The 25,823-nt window shown below is 43.1% G+C and overlaps 1 protein-coding gene across 1 annotated transcript in view; it reads left to right on the top strand.

Annotated features, from left to right (window-relative positions):
* The window catches only part of FBXL13 (F-box and leucine rich repeat protein 13), a 1,209,524-nt gene that overhangs the window by 1,129,169 nt on the left and 54,532 nt on the right, over positions 1–25,823 (top strand). The window contains exon 20 of the mRNA XM_085654020.1: positions 13,148–13,311. Coding sequence (XP_085510146.1) covers positions 13,148–13,311 — 164 coding nt within the window. The remainder of the gene's footprint in view (positions 1–13,147; positions 13,312–25,823) is intronic.

Raw genomic sequence — 25,823 nt, 5'->3', positions numbered from 1 at the left:
TGCACACGTTCATCAAACACTACAGCCTTGACAGTCCTGTCCGTCGTGATGGACACTTTACCCATTCAGTCCTCCAGGAATTTTCTTCTGAACCAGTTTGCAGACCCAACTCTGAGGTATTGCTTTGGTATCTTTTTTAAGGTGAGGAATCTTTGGCTAGAAGTCTCTATTAGATGAGCAAGCTACCTTTGGTAATGCCTTATCTAGTAGTGACTCTATTTGCTGAAGATTCCTTACTGGCTCTCCCATTCCTCCCCGTTTCTGTGAACTGGTCTTCCTATCTATGGGGGGGTTCATTGGTGCTGGGGCCGGAACCGGCAGCGCGTAACCCGATGAAGCCCCCTTTGAGTCTCCGGGGTTCAAAGGTGCGCCGGTAGGATCAGGCCACCCAAATATGAAGAACATGGAACATGGTATCATAAAATTCTTTACACTGGGCGGGGCTCCTGGAATGGTGGCGGGAGTGTACGTAGCCGAGCCAGGCGCAGGTTCAGAAGAATGAGGCCTAGAATGCCAAGACTCCTCCGTCGTGTCGGCCGACGGACGGGGAGGGGAAAAGTCGAAGCACGCTTCGACTTCTTATGTTTCTTATACTTCTTACCTGACCTACTCGACGACTTTGAGTTGGATTACGAAGACTTAGGACTTGCAGAGCGGTGTCCTGACCTTCCTCTCGACTGGAACCATGAATGAGACCTCTGAGGAGAGCGACAGGGTGCCGTGCGCTGGGCAACAAGCAACTCCCTTAAAGCTTTCAGATCCATCAGAGTCGTGGCAAGAGGCAAACCAGGTTGTTGGTCTGTCACCGAAATGGCACTGTTACAGGCACCGCACGGAAACCAGAAGTCTTCTTAGACATGATGAAAAAAGCCTATACACCAAAAAGAGGTTCACAAAACATTGGAAAAAAGCCTGTCAAAAGTGACAGAGGGTAGCTCTCTTCACGGATCTACGCTGGCTGGTGCAGAAAGAAAAGAACTGACATCAGCGCGCTGAGTTGGAGCCTTTATAGGTGACGCCGACGTCACTATGGTGTGGATGACGCCGACAATGTCACACGGAGCCAACCTATGTCCCCTACCGGCACACGGGGGTATTGCTCAAAGAAAAATATTCCGAATTCAGTCTGATGCCTGGGAAATTCAATGGTAAGGAATCTGCGGCTAGATCATGTCCCTACCAGATAAGGCGTTACCGAAGATAAGTAACTTGTCCTTTGAGCTTTTTATGTCTCAGTGTTGTAATACGAGTGTACACTGCCAACCGGTACAGAGCTGTATCCTCAGAGCAAGATCTCTGGAGTCCTCGTGTCTCAGCACTTATATAGTTGCATATTATAGAGGTAAGAAACCAGATGCACTGTGAGAACTCTGTGTATGTCTCCACTGGTTCCCAATGCTGGCCAGAATTGAGATGTATTGTGAAAGCTCTGTTCATGTCTGCTGGTTTTCATGGGGCAATTGAGGAGGGAGGTCTATTGGGAAATCCAAAGTTTTCTGTGGTTACCAAAATTGGGGAATAGGGTCATACTGTAAACAGGACAGAAGTGTTCTGTGCTTTCCAGGGACACCTCAGTATGGGGAAGGAAGAGCATAATACAGCTGAAGATAGAGATGCTTTTGAGAGCTCTGTGGATACCTGAATAGTAACATACAATTGTGTCAGATAGGTCTGCAAAGAGGTGCAATTTGGTAGCTGTGCAGGGTTGTCAATACTGGTAGAGTAATGCACAATATAGTTCTGCAGACGTGTTTTGTGGCAGTTCTGTGGGGTGTCTCAGTACTAGCACATGGAACAAGATAGAGCAGAGATGCATTGTGAGAGATATATGAATGTATCAGTGGCTGTACAGTCAACTTTGAGGTGAATTGTGGGCTCTAGGGATGTCCTGATGCTAAGTCAGTAGTGTAGGTTAGAGTAAAGGTGCATTGTGAGAGCTCAGAGGATCTCTCAGTGGTGGCACAGTGGTCAGGACCTAGTAAAGAAGCACTATAAGAGCTCGGGGGATGTACAAGCGATAGCACTTCATTGCAAGTCAGAATAGAGGTGGATTGTGAGACCTCTGTGGATGTCTGAAAGCTGCAACACTGCACCCGAAACAGGATTACAAATTGCATCCACTACTGGTGTTTTTCCCGTCTGATTTTTGCCAGTAAAATATTGTACAAATCAGGTGGGTGAATTGCTTGTTTTAGCACCTCAGCTCAAGATGAAACATGCACAATTGTTCCTAACTCCATGTTGAGTCTGCGACATAGGATTGAGTTCAGATTCTAAACTTGCTAGTTGCATCCCCTTGCCTTGCTCACAAGGATTGGAAGGGGAAACTGAACTGATACTAGTGATACTAGTGAAAAAAATAATTAAAAAAAACATTTGCAAAGCCAATAGGTGGTGCCTATGTGAGATCTATTGGCTTTGTAGGAATGGAGTGGAGTGGCATTGCGTGGAGTAGAGTTGCATTGTTTGGTTTGTTTTGTGTGGATTACAGTGGCACTGTCTAGAGTGGAGTGGCATGGCATTGTGTGGTATGGAAAGTTGTCCGAGCTGTCACTGAATTGCAAAAGAACGATGGATTTAACCCAGATCTCTTGACTGGGGGAGAATGTCTGCATTGTCAGCATTCCGTCCATCATTTGTTTGTTGTAACGCTTTTCGCCCTAAGTGGGATGGGTATTCCCAGACGTGGGACCCGTGCTCACTACGCCACTGGAGTCAAGCTATCCTGGCTGATGACGGCTGATAGCCAGAAACCGGTCCTAGGATGCTTGATTCCGGTCCAGGGAAGACATGGCTTGGCAGTTCGGGCTGGACTGTTCCCATGAGGCACAGGGTCAAGACTGATTTGCATATGGCCATGTCTAAACTGGGGTGGCGTAGTGGGCAAAAGAACGATGGATTTAACCCAGATCTCTTGACTGGGGGAGAATGTCTGCATTGTCAGCATTCCGTCCATCATTTGTTTGTTGTAACGCTTTTCGCCCTAAGTGGGATGGGTATTCCCAGACGTGGGACCCGTGCTCACTACGCCACTGGAGTCAAGCTATCCTGGCTGATGACGGCTGATAGCCAGAAACCGGTCCTAGGATGCTTGATTCCGGTCCAGGGAAGACATGGCTTGGCAGTTCGGGCTGGACTGTTCCCATGAGGCACAGGGTCAAGACTGATTTGCATATGGCCATGTCTAAACTGGGGTGGCGTAGTGGGCAAAAGAACGATGGATTTTACCCAGATCTCTTGACTGGGGGAGAATGTCTGCATTGTCAGCATTCCGTCCATCATTTGTTTGTTGTAACACTGAATTGCCTTACAGCACTTCAAAGCTTTGTGCTATGTAAATGAATTCAAATCCAATATTACCAATTATCTCAACCTGTGTAAACTTCTAGTGCCTTTGATTCTATGAAGGATCTTGTTAGTATGTACAACGCTTCTGTGAGAACTGGTTAGTTTACAAATAAAAGCATTTTAGACCAGAAGGGGCTAGTGTAGGAGCAACATATATCGTACCGGGGATACAGGAGATGGAACCAGGTGGCAAGCTAGAAATGTTAAAAGTGTTTTCCAAACAGGAGTAGCAGATGTGCTCAATACTCAATCATGATAGAGAATGACAGTGAATAACAATCACCTTGTTGTGAGAAAAGGGAAACAGAACAGACTGCCCGAGGTTTAAACCAAAGATTTAATAAATGAAGCCTGCAAGCTTTTCAAGCTTAGCAGTGGCAGATACGTTTACAAGGCATCACAGTAATGAAGGAGAAGGGAACATGTACTCATTCTACATAGTAAGGGGCAATCCTTCCTACTGACATAATTGCGTAATACAACCCATTGCGAAAAAGATGGTAGTGACCCACATGCAGAAACACCTCTTTTCTCACACTTTTCAGCAACACCTCATGCTTATGCACAGCTACCAAGAATGGAGCATGTCCTCAAACCTTAGGCACCACATTCACACTGCAAAGCTACACCTTGTCAGCCATGCACTCCTAAAGGGCCACCAGGCAACCAATCTGAATCAGAGCACATTGCAGCCTCGTCAAGTGCTTCATAAATTATACAGGGCAATAATTCATTACCTTGGCAGAAGGGGAATCGGAGGAATTCATTGCCAGCATGACAAATGCATGTGTTAAACATATTTCGCTGACATCTGCTGTTACCCTGAATGGAACAAGTTTGAATCGTAGCAAGATCAAATCAGAATTCCATCCTTCTGATGTTGACAAAGTGAGTACTATTAAACTGGATTACTAGTAGCAGTTGTTATTTGCAGCACTTAAAGATTGCATTATAGAACGCGATATAAACACAAGTTATATAAGGTTTACTTCAATGTTTTTTTATAGTTTCTATTGCTGAATTTTTCACATGTACTATCGTTCACAATTTACGAGATTTTATTGGTTCACTTATGTTTTTATTACTTTCATCTCACAAATGTTTTTGAAAATTGTCACATGGAACGTCCGAGGCTTGAACTCCCCCATTAAGCGACAGAGAGTCTTATCTCACCTCTCCAAATTAGATGTTAATATTGCGTTACTGCAAGAAACACATCTTACCGAAGGAGAATCACTAAAACTCAAAAGAAATTGGGTTGGTGAAATCTTTTTCTCACCAGGAGATGGCAAAAGGAATGGGGTTATAACTCTGTCACAAAACACTGAATGCTAAGCTTGTATCTCAAGAATCCGACACAGAGGGTAGGTGGATTCTCACTAACCTCCTGCTGGGGAAGACCCCTCTGTCTTTGCTTAACATTTATGCCCCTACTAGCGGTGATGCCACGTTTTGGTCTCGTATATCTCAATTATTGCTCAAGTACCCATCAGAAAACTTTATTCGTGCAGGAGACTGCAACCAAGTGATGGACCCGTTTATTGATAGAAATTCTAAATCCCCCTTTATCCCAAACACGCCACACGAAGTTTTCACACAAACTATTCAACAAAGAAACTTATTAGACTCATGGCGCCTCTGCAACCCATCCACAAGAGAATACTCCTTTTTTTTCCTCTCCACATCAAACACAATCTCGGATAGACCATATTTTTATTTCCCGCAACATTTGCCAATCCTTACGTTCTGCTGACATAGGCCCTATACTCATTTCGGATCATGCACCTGTTTCAATTCAATTAGACATTTTAAATCAATCCACATTGCCAAAAAAATGGCGTTTCAATAATTCCTTACTCCTTGACCCTAATTTCAATTCATCTTTTACCTCTTTCGCTCAAGAGTATTTTCACATTAATTTAACGAATGATGTCTCCTTTCATACAGTGTGGGACGCCTTTAAGGCCACCGCTCGGGATTTCATCATTAGATTTGTGTCAAATAAACGTAAAGTTTCCCGCATATTACATAACACACTTCTTGCTAAGATTAAAAAACTTGAGCACTCCTTCCGCACCTCCAAGTCGAAGGACTCCCTTAAAGATCTCATCACTGCAAAAATCGCTTTTAACAAGTCCACTACCGAACAGGCCTCCCTATACTTACTGAAATCCTCAGCAAAGTATTATGGTGGCCAAAATAAATCAGGCAAACTTCTAGCCAATTATCTAAAGATTAAACAACAGAAACTTCATATTGATTCCATTATCGATGATAGCCAAGCACCGAAATTCAAAGACACTGAAATACTCCAAGAATTTGTACATTTCTATCAATCCCTTTACACACCAGAAAACACACCCTCAGATACAGACATATCCCTATATTTCTCCGCGATTCAAAAACATATTAGTCCCCAATTAGATTTAGCCTCTTTGGAAGCTGAACTTACACAAACAGAATTGTTAAATGCTTTAAAAACTCTTAAAAAAGACAAGGCCCCAGGCCCAGACGGCTTCACAGTGGAATTTTATTTACATTTCGTTCATCTATTACTCCCACACTTACACACTCTTCTTTCTTCCTTTATCTCTTCCCGTAATTCCACTGGCTCTTTTTCCGAAGCCTTGATCTGTCTAATACCAAAGGCTGATAAGGATTTATGTTACTGTAAGAATTATAGACCTATATCCTTAGTTAACGTAGATTATAAAATGTTTTCGAAAGCTCTAGCCCTAAGATTAGAACCATATCTTCCCTTGCTGCTTGGAAAAGAACAATCAGGTTTTGTCAAGGGTCGCAACATCACTGACAATACACGCTTATTCTTTGACATTTTATCTAAATCATCACATTATCCGGACTCCTTGGCAGCAATTGCGTTAGATGCAGAAAGGGCCTTTAATAGGGTTTACTGGCCTTTCATCTTCCACGCTCTCAAGTGGTTTGGGTTTGGACCGAAAATCATTTCTTTAATAGCCCTACTTTACTCTGAGCCCAAGGCCGCCATATCTACCAATGGCCTCATCTCCCCTACTTTAATCTTAAACGAGGAGTACGCCAAGGATGCCCCCTGTCCCCTTTTCTTTTCAATTTGGCCTTAGAACCCTTTCTCTCAAGAATACGCCAGAATAACTCAATCACAGGTTTTGTCTCGGATCCTCAACAAATTAAGCTGGCAGCATATGCTGACGATATTTTAGTTTTTCTCTCCAAACCACAATCTTCACTTACAGCTTTCATGGGAGAGGTGGAGGCCTATGGATTGGTATCTGGCTATAAACGGAATAGAGGAAAATGTGAGATATTACCCTTAACCAAATACACCTTTAAGGATGATTTTAAGATCTCCAATTTTACCTGGAGCCCTAAACATATAAAATATCTTGGTATCTGGTTCTCTCCCTCTATAAAGACATCTATCTCTTTAAACATAGACAAATGTTCTGCCAAACTTAAAACTTTGGTCGCAAGATGGCATCCCCTTCATCTTTCTTGGTGGGGTCGTCTGGACACAATCAAAATGATGTTGACTCCGATAGTTTTGTATATCCTTTCTAACATTCCACTTTCCATTCCATCTAAATTCTTTCAAAAGATTAATTCTATTTTGACTTCTTTTTTATGGAATGCTAAAAAACCAAGAATGGTGTTACAGAAATTAACAAGCCCAAAATCTGAAGGCGGTGTCAATTTCCCCCATTTCTCCAATTATCACAAAGCCTTTCAGTTACGACAACTATCAAATTGGATCACTAATCAATCTGAAGATAAACCTCTCTGGGTGGATCTTGAGACCTCGTTTTTAGCTCCCTTTTCATTTCAGGAATATCTCTCCTTTACTCGCAAACCACAAAAGCTCTCTACTCCCATAATTAAGCAATCCTGTAAACTACCATCCACTGCACCCCACTTAGCAGTACATAATTTAGACACTTTTCTCAATTCCACAATTTGGCACAATAAACAAATCCTTCTCAATAGGAAACCTATATTTTGGAAGGCTTGGAGAAATAAAGGTCTACTCTGGGTTCATCAATTTTTAGATCAGGGCACACCCATTCAATGTACGCAATTACAAACTCTTTATCATTTGCCTTCTTCCTTTAAACCTAAATTTTTGACCTTGCAGAAAGCAATACTTGATACTTATGCTAAACTCAAATCTTCACCTTCCTCACCCTCCCACCCCCTTTTCCCATGGCATAACCTTTTGCACATAAAGCCCAAAGCGTCCACCATTTATTTCCGTTTAATGGTACCTCCTGAGATCCGAGACAAAACCAAAGTGGAACTCTCGTGGGAATCCGATCTGGGAACAAATTGGCCTATCTCTTTTTGGAACAGAATTTGGACAAAACTTAGGAAATCATCCAGAGCGGCCAGCACAACACAAACACTCTTCTTTATTTACAACAGATTGTTTCTTACTCCCACATACCTACATAAAATACACAACACAAATCTCAATACTTGCTGGACATGTTCCCAGGTTCACGCTGATCTCCATCATATGCTTTTCACATGTTCACATGTTTTTATATTTTGGAAACAGGTCTGGCACCAAATCAACACTATATTTCACACCACAATTCCACTCTCCCCTACAAACATTTTCCTAGGTAGTTTAACACCGGACCGGAAAACAAGTCAATCTCAGTTACCACTTATTGATTTGTTAATAGCTGTAGCTTTTCAGCAAATATCAAAAAACTGGAAAGATTCCTCTAAATTGTCCTATTTAGCTTGGTGGTATGCTGTATGTCACAATCATCGCCTTGATACAGCACTCGTTCATCCTATCTCTCTTGCTACTAAACGTTCTCACCTTTGGGGCCCACTCACACAATTTCTAGATGATATCGTGAAGAAAACTCCTTTACCTGCTCCCTCACAACAAGAAGTGACGAAGCCTCCGTGACCTCCTATTGTTTATTTATAATTATGTTTAATTTATCATTTACTATTATATATATCTATATATATATTTTTTTTAAATTTTAATTGTGAATTTTTGACATGTACTGTTATTTACGATTTCTGTGAACCTTTGCTTGTATTCATATCATCTTCTATATTATCCTTTTACTATTTTAATGGATATTATATATCGTTATTCTTTATTACACCGTCATGTGTTTATGTATTAACAAATAACTGCATATATGAAGTATTGTTTTTATGATCATAATAATCTTTCCAATAAACCTTTTCTTGAACTTAAAAAAAATAAACACAAGTTATAATTTTCTTACTACTGTTATTACCTTGCACCAAACTAGAGGGCTTCATCAGGATGAAACTGCACGCATGTTAGATATTTTGTGAAGAATAAACGCCTTGCCGGTCTTGCTCGTGCAGGTTTAAAGCCATTATTAAATACATAATCTGAAGTCAGCTAGCTGTACGGTTGTAGACAGGGACTAATGACTTACTTCCTATAGCTAAGATGCCAAAGACATCCCCTTATGCCACGGGATCTCCGTATTCCTACCTCCCATTTCTTCTCAGTCTCATGATGGGGTAAGTAAAGGTATCATTTAAAGAATGTGCCATTTAGCTTCATGTATTGTATTGTAATTGCATTTTTATAGCGCTTACTACCCCTGACGAGGCGTTGAAGCGCTTTTTCAGTGAGTAGCATGCAACTCTGGAACCCATGAAGGATTAGTGGTGAATTAGTATAGTGAAATATGAAAGTAATTTGAGTGGTTGATATGTTAGTCAGTTATTTGGATTGAGAAGGATAGTGGAACAATAGAAGAGGGAAAAAGATTTGCATTTTTTATAGAGCTTGCTACCCCTGATTAAGTGTTGAAGCGCTTGTTCGGCGAGTAGTGTGCTACTCCGAAAGCCATAAAGAATTCGTGGTGAATTAGTATAGTGAAATATAAAAGTAATTTGAGTGGTGAATATGTTAATCAGTTATTTGGATTTTTTTATTTTTTAGCTCACACTCCTGCAGTGAGCACTGTGAAAAAGGATCAGCTTTGTCGGGGCTTATCAAAAAGCAATGCAACTAAGTTAGATTTACTGATGCAAGCAATACCAATTGATCTACCATTCGTACAAACAGTACGGATTGCAGCAAGAACTTCAGCAGCAATGCCAAGGCAAATAATAAAAACAGATACGTACATACATTCCAGTACAAGCAAAAAGAAGGCTCCATTAATAATGGTCCTAGAGATACTTTAAGATATAAATGCAATAAACATGCGGGTCCAAGTAATCGTAACCATCTACTTTAATCTGAGTTTAAATCCATTGGAGCCCCAGAGACACTCAAGCAGCCTCCTCAGTCTTCAACATAGCCTAGGTTTACACAGTTGAAATTGGAGGCTTTCCTCTATTAAACCAATTAAATACACACGAGTCACCAAACAATGTGCCTCAGTCCTGGACTATACCTTTGCTAGCCTTCCTCTGTTTAAATAGTACAACATACAGGAATATTTCAAATGCGACTATTTTATCCAGTTAGCAGCTTTGACCGTCGGCCTAGGGAAGGCAGCCAGGTATTTGAGGATGCGTCATCTCACTAGTACATAAAAATTCAAAATACTGTGATGTAGCACATATCACTCCAGTTGGATAAAAGCCTGGAAGGAATACTGAAAGGTATCCAAATAGAAAGTGTCTCTCCACTCAGCCATCGATACCAGCCATGCCAACACATGGTCCGCGACCACTATTTAATACAACTTAGCTATTGGCCCTAGGAGTCTACTAAAGTCCAATCAAAGCAAGCCTCACAACTCATGGTTTATTAAGGAATTAGCCAGACTTCTATGCCAGATAAGACTGAATACAATGAAGGCAGATAAATCAGATGCAACATAGTTGGAAAAATTCTGAAGTTAGAACTATAAGAAACAAACATGGGCAGCCAAACGCAAAACAAAGGAGGAAGAATGGGTCTCCCTACACACATGCAAACTCAAGGATGCAAGGAAATTCTGGGCCCGTGTAAACTCCGTGGACAACTCAACCCAAAAAATCTTAGGAAATCTCATAGCAGTAATTACATTGGGCAAATACATGTTAGCCCTGTGCTGCCAGAGCAGTAACGGTGTTGCAAACAAGATATTACCATTGAAAATACCAGTTCCTCCTAACATGCCAGACACACATTGGTGCACAGCAACATCTGTAACAATGTGTATAAATAAGCAAATTTAGGCCCAATGGTGAACCTGGGGCCAAACAGCCTTCCAGCCTCCTTATACAAGTCACATATCGATTATTGGTCCTACTGACTACATCTCATATTCAATGCTAGGTATTTGACTGGTCTGATGCCAATCTACCGGAAAGAATCCATACTCTGCCAATTACACAAAAAAGATCAATAGCTGAGTCTTAAAACTACAGAATGATTGCCATTCTGACACAAAGGCAAAATGATATGCCTCTTCACTCTTAAAAGATATCTTCAATTGGACAGAAGATAACAGTCTCATACCCTCGTATCAAACAGACTTTAGGGACCGCAGCGGCACCATCTAAAACAAGTATTTCACTGGACATTGATGTAGTGTTGCGCTGCCCACACGTTGAGTTATGAGTTGTTTTCACTGATCGTATCTGAGCTTCCCCTGAAGTAGCCTTGCTCAAGCTACGCTACCCTACTGAGAGTCAGGTGCATATTGGGGTGCTTGGTCCAGTTGAGCAGGATCCATAGTAGGTGGGCCCCGGGACATCCTGAGTAAAAGGCCTCAACCACCTCGGTTGGGCCCAGTAGCCCCTGCGTGCCCCGTGGCCCCCTTAACGGGGGTCTGATAGGAAGGATCAAGTCAGCCAATCAAAAATATGATATGAAAGATATGTTCCATGGGTGAAACAAACACAAGAATTGTGGGGAATTCATTGAATAAGGAGCAGGAAACTAACATAGACAAGAAAATTATCCAGTTACGAGCACAGGGCAGACCGAAAATCCACTCTTTTTTATTATAATGTAGACAGTAGGTCTTTGAAAACAGACAGCAAATTGTATGCAAGACCTAAACATAAGAGTCATCAGGTGCAGGAGTTATTTCAGTTACTTACTAATGAGTGCTTACTTAAACTCACTGCTGTGATCTGCTGGTCATAGGTTCGAATCCCATCAAGGCATTCCATGCTTCCGAGGTTGGTAACTTAAATAGCAATACATTAGCTAATAGTAATAGTTATTATAAGTGGGTCTCAGAAATGGCATATGTGGTCTGAAGTGCCTCTACCTAGTAAAGATTATTAATGCAATATGCTAGGACACCGAGTAATACTGGAGAGGCCCAGATTGGTCATTAAAGTCTGAGGCACTGTTTTGGTTTAGCTTTCTTAGGGCCATATGTAGGTAGCTAAATACTGGCCGTTAACGGCCGAAAATCGGTAATTTTCCCGTTACCGACCGGTATTTAGCCCTTTCTAATGTAGGAGGCAGGTTTTAAGGATTCGGTAATTTACTGATTCCTTATTTTAAGGAATCAGTAAAATACAGAATCCTTAAAAGCTATGTAGGAGACACTCAAGTGAGTGCATTTTTGCATTCAGGATTCCTTATTTACCACCAACTACAAGTTGGTGGTAAATACCGAATACCTTTAAGAAAGCAATAATTTGCTTTTCTCAAGGTGCAATGTGGCAGACATACATGTATGTGCGCCACATGTGCACACATGCACGATTCAGGGGTGCAACAGGGTGTCAATGTGACACCCTGCCACCCTTGAATATGCTCCCCCTATTACTGATTCGGTATTTACCGAATCAGTAATAGTGAATGGCTCCCCATTCATTCCTATGGGCCTCCAGGCCCATAGGAATGAATGGGAAGGTGATTCCTTATTACCGAATCGGTATTACCGATTCGCTAATAACGAATATTACCGATTCGGTATTTTTTACCGAATTATTAGCTACATATGAAATACCGATTCCTAAATACCGAATCGATAAAATTCGTTATTTAAGAATCGGTATTTCATATTTACCTATATCGGGCCCTTAGTTCCTAAGGAGAAACAAACAGAGAGGGCAGCACTTGGCCCTGTTCTAAAGGGTATGTGTACCGAACATACAATCACTGCCCAAAAATGGATCAATCGCCTCTCTGACCATGTTATTTTCCATGAAATGCATTCTAGTAACATTCTAAGAACTCCCAGCTATAGTTAGAAATTCAGTCTCAGCACCACTGGTTACATTTTTCTGCACCGTCTGACTTTTGACAAGGGCATTCCACATACCAGTGAGGCCACTCTGACTTCTCATAGGATCAGGAACAAAAGCAGGGCAAGGCACATAGTTTATATACAGGAATGTCATTGGACAGTCACCTGTTAAAGATGGTTATAATTTCAGAGGTTAGGTGCGGCTGCAGTGCTTAATTTGTGCAGACGGTGGTTATTCACACTCATTTTTGGGGACCAGCACTTACTATTCAGCAGGGTGGGTGGCTATGTCATCGCATTGTATGGAAAGGCAACACAATTACTTGTTGGTATGGGTGGGTGTCCATTACTGCCAAATCCTGCTGATTCTCAAAGTTCCACTCTATGCTCCATACACCCTTTAGGTCTTTGGGATAATTTGCCTGAATCTAAGTAAAATTCTGGGGATGAATGCCAAGACACCTGTTCTTTTTTTTTTTAGAAACGGGGCATGTTGAATTGAGACTTTCCTTAAGTGTTCTCTTGATTTACTTCAATTCAGGTGACAAAAACAACCCTGTTGCATGGATGGCATGTTTGTGAGCATGTACTGCATGCTAATTAACAAGTTCTACTCACAGTCTCATCTACTCTATCTGCAGATGACTGATATCAGTATTCAGTATCTGACAAGTGTTTGCCGCTATCTCCATGTCTTGGACATCTCCGGCTGTGTGCACCTCAGTGACCGAGCCTTGAAGTATGTTCGCAAGAGTTGCAAACAGCTCCGGATCCTCAAGATGCTGTACTGCAGAAGTATTACCAAGTAAGTGTTTCATAGTTTCACCGCAGGACCTCTAGAATGCTCAAATGTTCAGGCATCTGTATGTCGACACATACAGAAGTTTGATATCACTTATTCTTATAAGGCCTTGGAAAAGCAATTCTCGATGTACAAGTGTAATTGTACTGACCATTCTATATATGGAATTAATACAGTTATTTCACATGGCAACAATTCAAATACGTTTTCTGAAGAAAACATCTGCACATTTAATTAGGCACAGTGTTTTTTGTGGCATCAGCAATTGCAGGGTGATCTAGAGTATAATTTATATGGTTGTTTAGTAAACTTTTGTACTGCAACAATTAAGCGTTTCCAACAGCTTCCCAAACTTATATCTCCCCAAACAATCATTCAAGGAAAACATTACTCTTTGTCAAGTTTTAAACATTATCATTCCACCATCTATATATCCCCTCATTATATATCTTACGCTTAGTTCAGGACCCGCTTAGGGAAGTTGGCAGAGAAGGTCAGTTTACGTTAGGTTATAGACCATATATTCTAGTCACTACGCTTTACAGAACGCCATGGACCCAGCCCGGCTGGGTACTTTAGAGAGGTCGAGAGCCTACAGAGAGACCTATTGTGGGACGGGAAGCCTCGTATCGCTTTGACCAAACTCACACTTAACTGGTATGACTGTGGGATCAGCCTCCCGGATATTAAAAAGTATTACTGGGCAGCACACCTTGCACCCATTAACCAAGGCACCTACGGTTGACCTGACAACCCCGGTTATGCCATGAATAGGTGAACTCTATCGGGTGGGAATTATAATCGGGCTATATTTTCCAAACCCAAGCTATACCCCCTCACGGGTCCAACCAATCATTCCGTCCAAATCTAGCACGCGGTTAACAAAAATCTAGGCGGGGAGCGAAAACTTACTTTGGCAACCCCCCTATGGGATTCTGTGCAACTAGGCAGTCTTTGGAAATCGAAAGGATTTGATAAGTGGGACATTATCGGAATTTCTCTGATTAAAGATATGTGGGAGAACGGCGAAGTGAAATCCTTTACCGCTTTGCAACGACAGTATGAATTAGCTAACACAGAACATTTTAGATACACACAAATTCGTCATTCACTAAAGTCCCACTTCCCAGCCGGTTCCTCCCCTCCGGCACCGTCTCCGTTAGAAGATAGACTATTGGATGGCCTCCTGTCTGAAAAAGCCAAATCGCTAACCTATAAAAAACTAATAAACAACATGACAGATCCACTCGGGCCACTGGGTGAGAAATGGGTAAGAGATGGCCTTGAGTTGGATGATGAAGACTGGCAGGAGTCGGTGTCCTCACCAAGAGTAGTGGCGATATCAGCGAGGCTTAGGCTAGTCCAACTTAAAATTCTCCACAAAGTCTACATCATGGGACCTACTTTGGTCCGTATGGGTAGATCCGACACGGGAGATTGTAGGAGGGGGGCGGGCAGGAGGGGTCATTTTTACACATGCTCTGGGAATGTGAATATATACAAACATGCTGGCGCAAGATCCATGACGTTCTGGGCGAGGTGCTCTCGGTGGTCATACACCTGGACGCAAGGCGATGCCTCCTAAATATTTGGGAGCCAGCTGATCTCAATAATCATCACCCGCAATGGGTCACGCTAGGACTTATGTTGGCAAAAAGAAATATAGCTCAGAAGTGGGAGGCGACACAGACACCTGAAGTTAGCACCTGGAAAGAGGACCTGGACTGGTGCATGTACAGGGAAAAGACAGTCTTCGCAGCTCGTGGTTGCCCCAAAAAGTGGTCCAGGACATAGGACCCCTGGAATACTTACAGTGGACATATCTGTACTCCTCCGATTGCAATCGACCCTGAAGATTCCCCAACCCCATGAACAGTGCCCATTGCGTTCCTAATCCAATGCTCATTCATTATTGTTTTGCTGAATATGATACATAAAATTCCTCTGTACTGTCTAATATATTTTGATGAATGTTTAATAAAAAGAAAGAGAAAAAAAAGAATGCTTGCATAAAAAGACATTGTCACTACAGACATTCAAACACTAAGCACCTTACACATTCAAAAATGGAATCCCAAGTATTCACTCTATGGTTCCCATATTTTGCGTGTTTGTGAGCAACTTCTCATGTCATATATTGGTTTCTGTAAAATGGCACGTCTATGCATTCCTTGTTGCCTTTCTTGAACTGTAGGTGCAGTTGGCGATAGCATATGTTCGGCAATATCCCTCTTGGCGATTAGGCAACCTGGAAAAATTTGAATTTTCATATACCTGTGGATCCGGATCCATTATTCCAAATAGCATTAATTTCGAGCATGTAGTCACTGGTAAATTGTGTTATTTCGGTACAAATGTATCCACTAGAAGTCCAATATCTTTGTATTAATGTGCAAGTCCAAGATATATGACAGGGCATGATGGGGAAGGACGCCCATCCTCTAGAGCCGTTCAGGTGTGCAGTATACCCTGTGCATATATTGACTTTGAATACATTTAAGTTTGTCATAAATTGCTAATGTTCAAGCCACCATTTTTGTTTTGCTCCAGTACTCATCTAGGGGTCCTATATCTGCGACTTATCTACCTGGGCCACTGTTAAGAAGGGAGTGATATATTTGAGAAATATGATTTGTCCGTTTTATAAAAATGGGGATATCGGGTGGGTTAGGGTTGGGTTTATGGTCAGATTTAGATTCTGGATCATGGTGAGAACCAGCTTAGGATCTGAGTTGTGATCAGCCTTATTGTCAGTGTTGGGGTTATATTTTCCATTAGGCTCGGCTTGTGGTCAGGGATAGTGTTTGGGTTGGGCCAAGTGTCTTTAAGTCATAGTTGGGGTAGGGTGTAAGAAGTAGTGCTCGTGTAAAATGTATCCTGAAGCAAATTGTAACATTTAGACTGATGTGTCTAACTGCCTTCACAATTTACCTCACGATATTAGGTTGTCTACTAAATGTATTTCCAAACTTCCACTTTCGAACTTATGCTCTACGGTCACATTTTAGCCTTTCCTAAATCAAATGGAAATAAGCGATTTCAGGATTCGCTTAGATTTGAAGTTTTTTTGCATGATTTTCCCCTGAGCGCCACTACCTACATACAAGAATACTACATATGGGAGGTGAATAGTTATTTTCAGTCTTATAAAACGACTCAGTTACACAGAAGCCACAAAGCTGAATCACACAGTGTACTTAGAGAGACTCTCAACATAGATTAAGTAAAACAAGCCAATATTTGAGCCAAATGTGAAACAAAAGCAAATTAGGAGTTGTTTAACTGTGCGACCATCCACGATATTAATGTACTTTTAGGTCTGTGCAGCAAAATCTACAGTGGGAGTTCAGTTACAAGCTAGAAGATGTGTTTTGAGCTGGCTGGCGCCATGAATACTCTGGAGCTCACCATCAATCATTTTTATTCTGATTATGATTTTGCAGTGCCACTCTCTTGACGACCTCTAGATGACACAGCAAACCTATAGATTAGCAAGATAAGTCTTATGCATGAGTGCGCTAAACAGAAGTAAAGTGGTACAGGGTACATCATTGGGCAGGCAAGCATTTCACACTTCTGAAGATTATGGAACTCTCATACATAGAGTAAAAATAGATTTGTAAGTGTAAAATGTCATATGATCCGTGTGACAAGCATATGACACATATTTTGGGGAGTTTAACAACTATTTGTTGTTTCTTTTCCAAAAAAAAGGTGCTTGGTTCGAAATCAGTTTTTGATTACCGCAGGGCATGTATCCGACCACAACATTCTGGCAGCTATTTGTAATGTGAATTTTTTCTCATAAGACTTGAGATGCATTGTGAAAGGTGCATATTCGGTTTTCATTTCAAGCTTCTGAAGACATACAAAGCATCAATCAGCTCTGTACACCGTGGAACTTAGTGTGATAAGCGAGTGGCCAGGAAATCTGCATAACACCATATTCTGCTCTGGAGAATTGATGTCTACCACAACCAAACATATTAGCGAATGATAAAATTTGAATATTGATAAATTGGCGAATAGAGTTTAGTCTATTAGGAGCTTTCTGAAAAAGGTACTTTAATAGAAGACGATAATAATCAGATTAGGGAAGCAATAATGATCAAAACCCATGTAAGATTGTACAAGCGCAATGCTAAGAAGTAGACAACAACAGTTGGAATGTATATGGTGGAAACATCTGAAAGAGACTTCTAACCTCAGATTCCTTACCTTACCAGACGTCAGACTGGAACCGGAAACATTTCGAGCAGTACCTCTGCGCGCCAGTAGGTGGTGTTGTTTGGGTCCACATTGGCGTCATCTGTGCTGCTAGTGAGGTTTGCGGTGCCTATATAGGTGCCACCCCAGCATGCTGACATCATTTTTTTTCCCCCACCAGTCAGCGCAGATCTGGAGAGAGCTACCTCTAGTCATTTTTTGACTATTATTTTTGGACATTTTTCAAGCCCTTTTTTGAAGGCTTTGTCTCCTAGTGTGTGTAGGAAACCTACAAAAAAGGGTGGAGTCCTATCACAGACAGATCTCTGTGCCAGACTGCTATCTGTTTTGTCTTTGGTGCTTGAAGCCGGACCATGACTCCCAAGACTTGTGAGAACTGCCATGCCTTGAACCCCAAGGTGCTGAGAGAGTGCTCCTTGAAGCTTCTGGTCGCCCGACGTAGGTCGCCTATACAACATTCCAAGCTCTGTGAACGGGCCCGGGACCTTCCTCGTGACCAGAGTCATTCCAGGTGCTTGTCATTGTGCTCAAAGTCATAAGTAAGTAGGGGTGGGCGGTAAACTGCGCTCCTTCGGTGGAGTTTGTTGAGCTTTGCTTGGAGCTCGGAGTTTCGGGAAAACTCTGCTAACCGCTGTTTGGTACAGTTTTTTCTCGCTTGCGGCTCACCAAGGATAAGTTGGCGAACGTGAGTGAGAAAATTGAGCGCTAGATCGCCTCCGACGAGATTTCTCAATGCAGGCAGTCGCAGCAGGTCACTACCGCTCGCATGGAGCATGCTGGTGCTCATATTGAGAAAGCTGCCGCTCCAGTAGAAAATCTACTCGAGCAGCAGCAAAAAGCAGTGCCCTCAGGCGCGCTACGTGGTGCAGTTTGCCCTGAGTTTACAGCGCTGAACAAGCTCCTGGCGCTATACATCAGCACAAGCAGCGCATTGTACCGAACTCCGCCACTCGTGTGCCCCACTATATCTCACAGAGTTTTTAGGTAACTCCGCAGAATTCCGTGAAGTGAAACTCCTCAAGCTCTGCCCACCCCTAAAGGTAAGTCCCACAAGATATCAAAGAAGTCAAAGTGCTCTTTTACTTCATTGTACCAGTCCAAATCTTTTGGACGAGGTGCGAAACAAGGCTACTCTAGGCCCGCTCCCACATGTAGACCACCTCTAGGTCCGCTCTGTGCCTCACTGAGTTTCCTGATGCTGGTGCGACCTCGCCCAACTCTCTGAATTTTATGAGGCAATGCATCTCATTGGTTGTGCCGACCCCTATGGTTTGCCTTCGGGCCCCATGGGTTCGGTGGGAGCCCCCACTGGATTTCTAGTGGCAGTTCCGCCTTTATCGCCATTCAGGCCCCCTAGATCCAGAACGACTGATCGTGTGACCATGACCTTAGCAGTCAAGACAAATATCTTGACAGGTGCTTCAACTGGGAGTCGCCCCCTCAGAACCTCTCTTCCCTTTAAATGAAGCCTTCACTAATGTCCTGCTCGGTGCCTGGGCAAGACCCTGCACAGGGGCACCTTTTACAAGACAATTGACCACTGCCACATGGGACCCAGTATTCCTCACCTAGCACCCCACTCCAGAGAGCCTGATTGTCCAGGCCTCCACATCCCTGGTCAACCGTGGCGTGGTTCCCTACAACTCCACTGGATAGGAGATCCAAGAGGCTGGACACTTTTGGCAAGTGGATGTTCTATTCCGCCAACCTTGCACTGCAGTTGGTGAACACCACAGGCCTTTTGTGCCAATATACCCACACAAATTTGGAATTCGGTTGAGCAAGTGCTGCTTATAGTCTGAGGGGAGGCATGAGCCATAGTGACACAGGCTGTTGCCAATGACAGAGACACAGCAAAGTCCACCATTTGCTGCGGACTGGATACTACCGACTCACTAAGCAGAGCAATTTCGTTGTCAGTGTCACTCATACACCATGCCTTGCTGAGGTCTACTTGCTTTTCTGGAGATGTCCATACATCCATTATGGACATGCCCTTCATTGGCCCCCAACTCTTCGGCAACAAGGCAGACTTAGCATTTGGAGGCTTTAAGGACAGCCAGGCCTTTTGCCAGGTCCTTAGTCCTCTCCATGGCACTACGCGAACCCCGTTCTGCATTTCACCCCTTCCGTGGATATTGTAAGGTCTACCAGCCACTTCAGTTTTCACCCAGCCACCAAGGCCAACAGGTTCCCCTGTTTTTTGTGGCTGGGGTTTCCACAAGCTTTGTGGGACACCAGCCAGAGTTTAACCCTGTCTCCTATCCTCTCCCATCCCCCCGGCAGCTGCAGCATCAAAACCACTTTAGTTTGCCCTCGTACCATCACAGGCAACCAGTAGGCAGCAAGATCCAACATCACCTGCCCCACTGGCAATAAATACCATTAGACAAGAGGGCAATACAAAATTTTTGCAGCTTTTTCCATCCCTTTCCTTGAAACCCACCACCCATGCCACCATCATCAAACTGGCTGACGGAGGACCACCTCTCCCTACTGAACCAGGAAGTTCAGCCTCTTTTGGCCAATGGAGCCATTGAGGGTGCTGACATCAGAAGAAGGTTGTGATTGTTATTGCCACTACTTTCTGGTGCCCAAGAAGGATGGAGGCCTCCATCCTGCTTGAGACCTGTACCCTCTCAATTGCTTTCTGAAGTAGGAGAAATTCAAGATACTCACATTAGCTGAGGTTCTGCCTGTGTTCAACCCTGGAGACTAGATGGGAGCACTGGATGCATTGTTCCATATTCCCATCCTGCAGCCCCACAGGCATTACATGCAGTTCATGGTGGGCCACGAGAATTATCAGTTAGCTGTGCTTGCTTTTGGCCTTTCCAACGCCCCTCGGGTGATGTAATTGGTTGCAGCTCACCTGCGGAGATCAGGGGTTTCAGTCCCTACCTAGAGAATTGGCCATTGAAGATGGGTTCACCCTAGGCAGTCGTCTCCCACCTCCAGACTACAGAGGACCTCCTGTATTCACTGGGGTTCACTATAAACTTGCCAAAGTCACACACAACTCCTTTTCAGATGTTTCCTTGCATCAGAGCTGTTCTGGATACAGTGCAGTTTTGGCCCTACCCTCCAAAATGAAGAGTCCAGGATATTCGGGCTATGAGCCTCCATCCTGGATTTTGGTGAGATTAGCTGAGGCTCCTGGGCCTCATGGCCTTGCATCCTGCTAAAACATCTGAAGTCCCTGTGGGCGCAGCATCAGGGGAATCTCTCTGACCCGGCCAGATATTGGAGGGAACTGCAAAAGACCTGCAGTGGTGGCTGACGAACCATGATTGGGTCAGCAGCAGACCCCTCTCCCTTCCCCACCCAGAGCTGACTGTAGTGAGAGGCGTGCCAATCCTGGGCTGGGACAGCCCTTTGCATGAGTTCAAGATCAAAGGGCTCTGGTCTCTGTCGCAGTCTCAGCTCCACCTCAGCCTGTTCGAGCTGAGAATGATCTGACTGGCATTTAAAGCATTTCTTCCTTTCATCAAGGGAAGGCTAGTTCAGGTGTTCACAGACAACACCACCTGCATGTGGTACTGCAACAAGCAGTGCAGGGTGGGGTTCGGGATTCTGTGTCAGGAAGACCAGCGTCTCTGGGCATGGCTAGAATATCAGTGGTTCGACATCTGACAGGCTCTCTGAACACCAGAGCGGACAAATTTAGCTGTCAATGCCTAGCAGATCAGGAATGAGGTCTACATTCAGAGGTGGTGCAAGGTCCATTCAGAGGTTGGGGAGAACCTTGGTTAAATCTATTCACTGTAGCCAAGCTGAGAACACACCTTGTCAGCACTTCTGCGAGCTGGATTATCGAAGGTGGCTCTCGCTCGGAGACGCATTTTATCTTGAGTGGAGCTCAAACCTCCTGTACACCTTCCCACCAAAATCACTCCTGCCCAGAGTACTCAAGAAGATCAGAAACTAGTTGAATTTGTCATTTCTTTCAAGTGTTTTGATCAGGTCTGCGTCTCTCCGGCTGCTCCGGCAGCAATCAGGCACGCTGTGAGCAGCAGCCGGAGAGATGCAAGACCTGATCAAAACACTTGGAAGAAATGACAAATTGTTTTAGAAGACAGAAGCAATCAACAAAATCTTAATAATTGTGGCAGAAGATGCCCTATGAATCTCAATACAACTGTTGAACTTAAAAATTGAGAACCTAACAAGTCAGGGTCCTGAGGATAACCTAAAACCAATAAGGGGTTTGAAATGCGTTGACAGACACACTTAGGGAGTGTTATATTTGAACCAAAATCCTTATCAGAACTCACTTGTGGATGCATGCGCCAGGCTTCTCCAGTTACCACAAGCTTGAATAATGGGAATACCCATTGAGGTAGAGGGGCTATTTTCGGAGCAGTCTGATAGCTGGAAAAGTACAAATAAAGAACAGACATTCCATGTTCCTTGGGCCTTCTGTCAACCCTGAGGCAGTTTCATTAGCAATGTAGAAAGTTCAGAGGCTGTAACAGATTTGTTTTCACCAGGTCTCCTGTCCAGAGCAGCAATAGCCCCTGTATTTTATCAGTCTACTTTGGGGACGGCTGACATAGGTCGGCAACAACATCATTGACTACCAGGGCATCAAAACTTCTTTAAGGCATTCATCTCCTATCTATGCAGTGTTGTAGACAGTGTCTCTGGGTTTCTACTAAAATGTCAGAAGACCATCAGAAAATGTGACTGGCATCCGTATTCTTTTTTTGCGGAAATTCCCATCCTTCTCATGCAAGCATCTTGAAGAGTGAGGTCCTCACCTTTCTGATGAAAGGAGAACTTTTAGCTCAGCTGAGCATGGAATTTTACTCAAGGTGCCCTGAATGGACGGGGCGTTTGCCCTGGACCGTCAGTATCTGAACATGTTTAGGTGCAAGGAAAATTTTACGATGTTGATGTTGGCTCACATTCTACAAGCTCTGGCGCTTTTGGACTGGTTGCTCTCACCAGACTTCAGAAATGCACACTTTTATGGGGCCCGGGAATATCTATGTTTTGTGGTGAGCAGGCAACATCTCCTATTTAGAAATCTGCCCTTCAGACAGGCTTCAGCATCCATAATTTTCACAAAGGTGATGACTTTAGAAGTGTCCTATAAAGAGAAACGTTTTCCGTTTTGATGACTAGCCAATCAACACTGTGTTGCCTGCAGTGGCCTCGTGCAGTCATCGTTTTCCGACCAGTGGGCTGATCCACAATTTTGTTTTGAGTCCCTCCACACAGGGAGCATAATATATTTCTAGCAGTAAACCAGTGTTGTTCTTTTGTTTCTGATGGCATCATGTTTCGTTTTGGTTCCAAAAGGTGACTCAGAGGATGAATTCCCTGCAGTGGGTCCTCGAGGTGCAAGATAACCAGTTCTGGGGCCAGCTGCCCAACAGGGTATTTATTTATGTCAACAACTGTGATGATTGCTCCTGGTGGTTCCAAACTCAATATCTGCTTGCAAATGAATCATTCAGCAGGCTTGGTTCCCAGTAACGTTTATGAAGCATGCATCTCACTTTGGATAGAAGCTGCACTTGGACTACCAGGTAGAGAATGATCTATGGCACAAGCAGGAGTGTTGTCTCCAAGTGAATGTCTTTGAGCTTCATACAGTACACTTGAATCTGGCTGCTTTTTTGCCTTCGGTACAAGCACAGCAAGTGAAGATCCTTACAATGAAGTTGACCCATGCTTAGGAACAAGAGGGGGGTTACTATTTGGAGGGGCAATGGCTTTCTAGAGTTTGGGCCCTACAGAAAGAAGGGATGATCTCTTCAATACACCTCAGATGGCAAGAGAACGCCGAAGCAAATTCATTAAACAAGCTTGATACAGTTCACCACAAATGGGGAGCTTAACATACTGATACTTCACGTGTAAATCTTTTTGCTTTATCTCAGAATACGAAAGTTAATCTCACTTTCTTGCTGGAGTATCCTAAGGAGAATTTGCAAGCACAAGCATTTAGCATTATGTGGGTCCTCGGTCTCCATTGTGCATTTCACCGTTCTCTCTTTTATGATAGGTCTTTCAGAATATAAAGAGGCATTCAGCAGAATTTATTCCAATAGACATGAAGACGGCAAAAAAGCATCAGCTATTCCAATCTCTTCTATGTGACCATATGCCAGCCACAGAACATTTCTTAAGAAAGGATCTTCTATCCCAACTCTAGGGAGCAGGTACTGAAAGTTCTGGAGGCTGAGCGGCATACTCCTAAGACAAAATGGCTCTAGTGAGAACAAGCATTTGTACTTTGGTACCCTGAAAAATAGTGTGTTCAATGAGTTTGTCCACTATCGTTCACTTTTTGTTGTTCTTGACTGGGGTGGCCTCAATTTTGGCATGGTCAAAGCTTAATTGGCAGCCTTATCTGCTTTACTTCACACACTACAGTAAGGCTCCAGCTTCCTATCATGATCAGATTTTTGCAAGATCTACAAAATTTGCCTCCCTCAAATCCAGGTGTGTACCTGGTATGGGATTTGAATTTGGTGTTGGTATTCATTATTTCCTCAAGGAAACCACATTTGACCCTTTCCATTCATGGTTGTTCTAGGTTTGGACTATCAAGACTGTCTTCCTGGTGGTGAGCACATTAATTAGTAGGACAGAAGAATTACAGGCGATGACTTTCAAAAAATCTTACATTCTTTTTTACAGATAAAGTGGCCCTGAGAATGTGACCGATGATCATTCTTAAGGTGGGTTCTGAATTCAGTCTCTTTCACAAGGTATTGCTTCCAGCTCTCTTCTCTCCTCTCCATTATCCTTCAATTGCAGAGTAGAGGCTGAATGTGCTAGTTCCCCTGAGGTCACTCGTCAACTAAATGGAGAGAGCCACATAACACAGTGCAGATGAGTAGTTGTTTATCAGAATTTCGGGTCTAAAGAAAGAGAAGACTGTGAGGAAGTAGGCATCTTTGTATGGGTGGTCCTTTGAATCAAGGTTTGCCTATAAGCTGGTAAAAAAAAAAACACCTCTGAGTGCCTAGGCTCATTCTGCGGGAAGGATGGTAGGCACGTCTGCAAGTTGCTCTTTTGGACAATTATTGATGTACATTTATGTAGAAAGAACTATGTTATCTCACTGGCCTCCTGCATTGTTACTGCTTTATGAGACTTTCTCAGTTGAGACATCTGTTGAAAGAAATATCCCCTAGATTAAGGAAAAACTACTTAGCTTGTTTGAGGGGTTCTTTGTATTCCACAGAATCTTCAGTGTCTTTCGCCCTCCCTCTTTTGGGGAAGATTGTTTTTTAAAGTAATCTTTCTGTTGCTCTTGTTGATAGCTCCTTCTGTTTTTGCTATGGTTTCTTAATGTTACCTTAATAATAACACTATTGTTCTTAGTCCTTGGGATCTTTCCCATGTTCAGTCTAACGATATCCCCGCCCGCTGTTGGTGGGATCTGAAACTGCTTCTAAAGATTTTTAATTTAGACTTTGCATACTTGACTGCCCATGCATGCACACAGACTACATACAGCACAAACCACTGGCTTGTGTAAATAGTTGCCCTTTACTGTTTTGGATCTTTTCCTGTCATGGGCACTAGTCCCGCCCATGCAAGTGAGGTGCCATTTTTATCGGGAGACTAGAGGGAATGCTGGTTGGTAAGAAATTTGGAACTCCCTGCAGATTCCAGAACTTGCCCTCACAGAAATGTAAAGAAAATGTTTGTTTTTAGGTACTGTTTGAGGCTTGCAAGTGCTTCTGGATAAAACAAAAACACGTTAGAACCACAAAAGTCACACCACCCTGGACACCCCCGGGTGTTTAGTTATCAGAAATTTGTAGGTATTGTAGGTTTTCCTAGGTGGCGGTTGCTATAGGGCCCCTAATCTGCAGTTACACACATTGTAAAAACAAACATGGATTCTGCTAGGTATAATAGAATGTCTCCAGGTCATGCTTTGGGTGTATTGTCGTCACAGGCATGAGGCGCAGCCACACAAGTGAGGTACCATTTATTTCAGGAAACATGTGGGAACATAGAATAGAAGAACATCTCTTTGTGCCTTCCATATGTAAGCCAGAATGTGGGAATGAAGATATGTAGCATAATGTCCTCGAAATCACATGATATTACGAGTACCCATAAATTCAGGGATGTACAAATAACCACTGCTTTTCCACTGAGTCTCTGGTGTCCATTTAAAAAATACATAGAGTCAGTTCCATACCCATTTTTCACTCTTTATATCTTACAATATGAATTTATCTATACTCGATATACATTGAAAAGCCTTTGTAAGGTGCAGCTCAGTTCTTGGCTCCCTTGGAGAACCTACAAACCCT

This window comes from Triturus cristatus, chromosome 4_1, assembly GCF_964204655.1.
Source record: "Triturus cristatus chromosome 4_1, aTriCri1.1, whole genome shotgun sequence".
Lineage (NCBI taxonomy): Eukaryota > Metazoa > Chordata > Amphibia > Caudata > Salamandridae > Triturus > Triturus cristatus.
This window is presented reverse-complemented; position numbering and strand designations above follow the sequence as displayed.